A 5,184-nucleotide genomic window follows, 5' to 3' on the forward strand; every position below is an offset into this window, starting at 1 on the left:
GATATGGCTGTTAATGCGGCTAATATAATACTAATCAGCCTCTGCAGGCTCCAGATATTGAGGATAATAATGGACCTCAATATTTCTGAGACTTACAAAAACACTAGGCTAATAGGCAGATGGGAGGCAATTCTTCGTAATAATCATCAAACCATATAATTATTATTTTATTGAAAAAAAAATCAGATGATTTATTATACATATTCAATTATCATTGAAAAGACATGATGATTCTGCATTTTAATGCCTCTCCTGTCCTCAAGACTTGTCCTGAAAGACATTTCATGGTCCCCCTGTTAACTGATATCTGCTGGTCTACTATAAAAAGCCCAATATGTCAGCCACACTAAGCTCTCACTGCCCACTGACTGTAAACATATAGACTATTAATTTGATGGCCATGGTAAACGGTTTAATCTAAATATTACTTTGGGGCTTTAACATTGTCTCTCGTGTTTCAGGGCATGGGAATCATGAAATAAAGACAGACCAAATGCAAATGTATCATGGAAATATTTATTTCTAAAATACACTTTAACATACTTTAAACTTATGACTGTTTTTTATCATTTCAAGGACAGGAAAGAAAAATAAAAAAACAACAACATTATGTACATGGTCTTGATATTTACAGGTGGTGAAAGCTGGACATGGCCATGGCTCCGCTGCATGCTGTCCCACTTGAGATGCAACCAAATCCCACTCTAAAATGCGCGGCAGTAAACGTGTCCTGATTTGGAGATTGTCTTTGAGCAAAAACAGTCGCTGACTTGTCTTCCTGCGTTTTGTCCATTGTTATTTTGTTAGTCTGTCCAGGCTAGTAGTCCTGATGTGGGCTGTGCGTCAAACTGTGCCGTCGCAAGTCACAGTTGCGCCGAAACACCTTTCCGCAGCGGCCACAGCTGTAGGGCTTGATGTCTGTATGGGTGAGAAGGTGAGTTTTCAGGTTACTTCTTTGATTAAAGGTTCTTCCGCATGTGGGGCATTTGTGGGGAGACTCCTGTTTAGATTTAAAGCAAGCAAAGGATTATTCCCTTTAATTGTATATACGTCTATAAATTATAGCTTTCATTCATCTAAATAAATCCACTTTTGTCTCAGTTATAACGCTCACGGATTTACACAAATAATTTTCACATGTGTGTCTCTCACTCACATTTTGGTTTCAAATTAGTAATTGGCCAAATGTAATGGTTTGGTGAGACTGTGAGCCCCGTGCATGCAGTAGACAGTGCATTATATGTGAATTATGATCATAACGTATCACATAGGATAAAATCATGATGACTGTTAATATTTCCAGCTTACCTGCATATGTAAGGTTTTATGGACGGCTAGAGTTCGAGACTGACAGAATCCCTTCCCACATTCTTGACATTTGAACGGTTTTTCCTTGGAGTGGATGTATCTGTAAAACAGAAATAACACTTAATCAAATGTCTGCTCATGCGTGGATTGGCTTGTAGCTGTGACAGACCCCTGAGTCATAGGGTGAAAATCTCTACTGTGCAACACAGAAGCGTCCAACTTATGCGTAAAAGTGCTTTAGCGCCCTCATGGAGAAAACTCTGGGAACAGCTTGTGTGTTATAGCAGAATTATGAAGATATCTTTAATTAGAAGCAGCGAAGAGGTCACTGAAAGAATTGAATATATTTGTGTTTTTAATCACGTGCAAAGTGAGGCTGGGGATTTGAGACCCCCCTCCCAACCCTGTGCGTAATTAGCTCAGTATCTGTTAAAAATCTGCCTTACCTGTGGTCTCTGAGATGGTCTTGCCTTCTGAAGGCCTTGTGGCAAATATCACAGGTATAGGGCCGTTCGTCTGTGTGGGTCCTCTCGTGGATGAGGAGGTTGTAGGACTTGGTGAAATGCCTGCCGCAGAACTTGCAAATAAATTCCTTTTTAGTCTTGGATGGGAGCCTGCCCCGGGTGGGTTTTCTGTCAGGGGACAGCTTGCTCAGCTCGGAGATGGTTCCCCCTAGTCCCGTTGTCAACTTCACCAGATCCGCAGCCTTCGGCGGGTCCTCCTGTGTGGCAGCGAGGGCCAGGTTGGCGAAGTCAAACCTCGGCCTGTCCTTGTGCAGAGAGGGGATGCCGTGCCCAACGGCGGCTTGTTTTGGATGGAAGAGCTGCGCTGCGGCTGTGAAAGGTAACGCTGGGAAGGGAATCCTGGGGTCCACCAGACCCTGGGCGGCTGCCATCTCTGTGATCGTCGACCTCAGTCCTTGAATGTGCGGGTAACCGAGAGTCCAGTGGTTCATGTGCATTGTTTGCACAGCGCTGAGGCCGTACAGTCCCTGCAGCTGGTCAGCGGGGAAAGTGTTGACGGCCTGCAGGAAGGAGTAGTTTGTCAGCTGGAGGGCCGGGTGCAGGGGGATCGGAGCGTGCAGGGCTTTGCTCCCCATCTCGGCTCAGATCTCTGCAGAGGACACGGTGATAACCCTGTGGGGAGAGAAAATACAGAATGATGAGTGTTCTGTGTGAATGCCACATTAGAGCCTGTGGTAACAAAGGCAGGCAAATTGTGACCTTCAATTAGTGGTCATGACACGGTAGAAAACACGTGTTTGACTACAGACTACAATTTCACTTGCAATAGCCTACACTAAGAGATTATTATATACATTTTTCATTCTAACACCAAGAGATCGTCATACACATTTTGTTTTTAATTTTTGTTCTAACATGGTATCGTTTATTTTAGAAAAAATATGTCCGCTCTCAAATTGGATTATATTCCCCCAGCAATCAAAGTGGATCATTTGTGCTCTGATTTGGGCGCAAATGAATGACTTTAATTTTAATAACTTGCAGAAAGTGATGGAGCTGATTAGACAAATAAATTGAGAATCTTGGCAAGACGCAACAGTACTTGCCTCTCCTAAAAAAATGAAAAGCAAAATCCTGTTTGTCATAAGCAAAACCACAGAGAGACTATAAACAAGTATTTTACGCACGAGCAAAAACAAAGTTTGTCCCTCAAAAACGGAGATGCGCTCAAAGCATTTTTTTTTTAAATAAAACAAATCAGTCATCGAAACTGTAATTAAATTAAGTGGGTATAAATGACTCATATGGCAGCAATTAACACTGTGAATTACATATCCAGATCACTCCGAATAAAGCACTAAATCTCACACGAGGTAATTAGAGAAGACACATTGTTGTTTTTGACGGTTGTAGTTGGTGTTTCACAATGCAAAACAAGTGCTCTGTGTGTGGATTTGTAGAAGTTTGAAATTTTGCAAGCAGGGATCCAATCTGTTATTAAGTGCATGAGTCAGAGCAAAACACACAAATGCTGGCTATTGCCCACAAGAAAGTTACTTTAATCTCTGCTGGAAATGCATGTGCTTTTTATTTTCAGGGTTGCGGATAGTAGCCAGTTAATTTCGCAGGCCTAATATTTAGATTTTAGGTCGATTTTATTTCATGCTGCATGTTTTTTTTTTAAATAAGGCGGGTTTCCCCTGGGCGACAGAACATGGTAGCAAATAACCTCTGGATATGTACTTTTCTACTGAACAATGTTAGAGTTCACTAAGGAGCTACCTATGGGACAAATAAGGGGAAGAAACTGCCAGAAATTAGAGGGCCTGGCTCCATGTTTGTGGGGATGACAAGTTATGTTTCCCACATAGAAAAGAAAACAGTGTAAGTTCAAGACTCCGGATGGTGAAAGCGGGACTGGCAGCAATCCAGCGGTGCGACGGCGAGCTGACCTTTAGATTTGGTTTGGAATTAAAATGTAAAAAAAGAAAGAAAAAGAAAACGCTAAATTTTCTGAGCTTGGCTGATAGAATATTTTGCTTGGAGCTGTTTTTGACAGGTCATACCAAATCGTATTTTAACATAATCTGTCACAGGTCTGCCGAACCTGAAACTTTCTGGAGATTAAGGCATTATTCACACTTGCACAGGGCTTGCAGAGTGAAAGTCCTGCGTACATGGTAGCCGCAGGTCTGCTCGCTTGTGGCGGTCAGCTCGTTACATTTGTCTCGCAGATCTTTGAATTCTTTCTACTTTCCTTTCACAGACGGGATAGGGTTAAATTTAAGTTTGCACAGGTGCAACATAAGTCACCATGCAAGGCACTTGTTCTTTGCCCATGTGTGCAACTTTGTTCAACCTGTTCTTCTCTCGGTAACCTTTGGACTTCATTTACACTTGACAGCAGCCTAAGTGCCTTGTCGTGTTCCTAGAATCACTGTCAGTTCTTTTCTGGCAGAAGGTTTTACATTTCTATAAGTCGTGACAAGTCTTTGCAGAAGCGACTGCTTGTTTCGGCAGCGCACTGTGGACAGAGACCAGTGATGTCAAAACGTGGGTGAACTATGACCTCAAGGTGGTGGTCATCACGAAGCAATAATCACCTCTAGAAACAACAGTTAATGTAGCTTATGTTCATGGAAAGCTGACGTTTTTACAAGCAGAGTGATCGCTTTGGTTTATAGCTCGAACAGTAAAAGTAAAAACTTTTCTTTAGATAAAAAGTTCTAACAAGTGAGCTGAGTGGTGTTGGTTCCCTTCCTGCAGACATACACCCCGCCAAACAGAATCTTACCCCAATAAATAGCTGCCAGAGGTCCTGCGTTATGTCAGTAATCCACAGTAACTATAGAGGCGACGAGCTCCAATAAAGCGCCGCTAAAAGTTTTCCAAGTTCCAAGTCCATGAAACTTTCATGTAGCCATGCAGTCGACTGTGATGTCTCGGACCTCTGCAGAGATGTGACAAGTTGTGAAAAGTTGTGGAAAGAGGCGAAGAAGTTTGGAGGAGAGACAGCAGCAGCGTGGGAGTCCCGTCCGGAGCTGGGGCTGGAAGTGTGCGTAATGCGCACCGGTCCTTCACTTTTCAGGGCTCCGGGGCTCTGGAGCGCTCAGCCCGCCCTCCGACACGCCTCCACCCCCCTCCTCTATCATTAACTCCAATGTTCCTCCTCTGTTTATTTGTGTTTGGATAGCAACTAGGGCTCCAGACCATAGTAGAGAAGCGTGTTCAGCTCAACCTGCCTCCACTGACACCTCTCATATACCATATAGCCAAGGCTGATACCTTCTTTTGGAGACATGATTGGAAGCGCAGGAGGAAATCCTGATCGTTTTTTCCTCCAACTCCACGCTTTTGAAAACGTGCTTTTGGATACTTGAGCAGCTTACAAGATCTTTTTTTTTTTAAACCA

General features: G+C 43.1%; 1 protein-coding gene across 2 annotated transcripts; it reads right to left on the reverse strand.

The window, feature by feature from the left end:
* Nucleotides 1-346: 346 nt before the first annotated feature.
* osr2 (odd-skipped related transciption factor 2) lies at nt 347-4,832 on the reverse strand. Of its 2 annotated transcripts, none has more exons than XM_050046647.1 (4): nt 4,567-4,832; nt 1,755-2,444; nt 1,309-1,408; nt 347-1,000 (listed from the first exon to the last, which is right to left on the reverse strand). In XM_050046647.1, the coding sequence occupies exons 2-4, from the start codon at nt 2,405-2,407 to the stop codon at nt 818-820; spliced, it is 936 nt and encodes a 311-aa protein (XP_049902604.1). In that variant the 5' UTR covers nt 2,408-2,444; nt 4,567-4,832; the 3' UTR covers nt 347-817. The 2 variants fall into 2 exon arrangements, with proteins under 2 accessions (XP_049902604.1, XP_049902605.1); XM_050046648.1 differs by having other exon boundaries at nt 352-918.
* Between the last annotated feature and the right edge of the window lie 352 nt (nt 4,833-5,184).

The sequence above is a fragment of the Epinephelus moara genome, chromosome 6, assembly GCF_006386435.1.
Source record: "Epinephelus moara isolate mb chromosome 6, YSFRI_EMoa_1.0, whole genome shotgun sequence".
Taxonomy (NCBI): Eukaryota; Metazoa; Chordata; class Actinopteri; order Perciformes; family Serranidae; genus Epinephelus; species Epinephelus moara.

What these genes read in the sequence shown, in the direction of transcription:
- osr2 (XM_050046647.1), bottom strand. Translation starts at nt 2,407, where the DNA reads ATGGGGAGCAAAGCCCTGCACGCTCCGATCCCCCTGCACCCGGCCCTC. An exon ending in GACCATCTCAGAGACCACAG is followed by an intron (nt 1,409 to 1,754) that starts GTAAGGCAGATT and finishes TCTGTTTTACAG; the next exon opens with ATACATCCACTCCAAGGAAA. An exon ending in ATAAAACCTTACATATGCAG is followed by an intron (nt 1,001 to 1,308) that starts GTAAGCTGGAAA and finishes AAATCTAAACAG; the next exon opens with GAGTCTCCCCACAAATGCCC.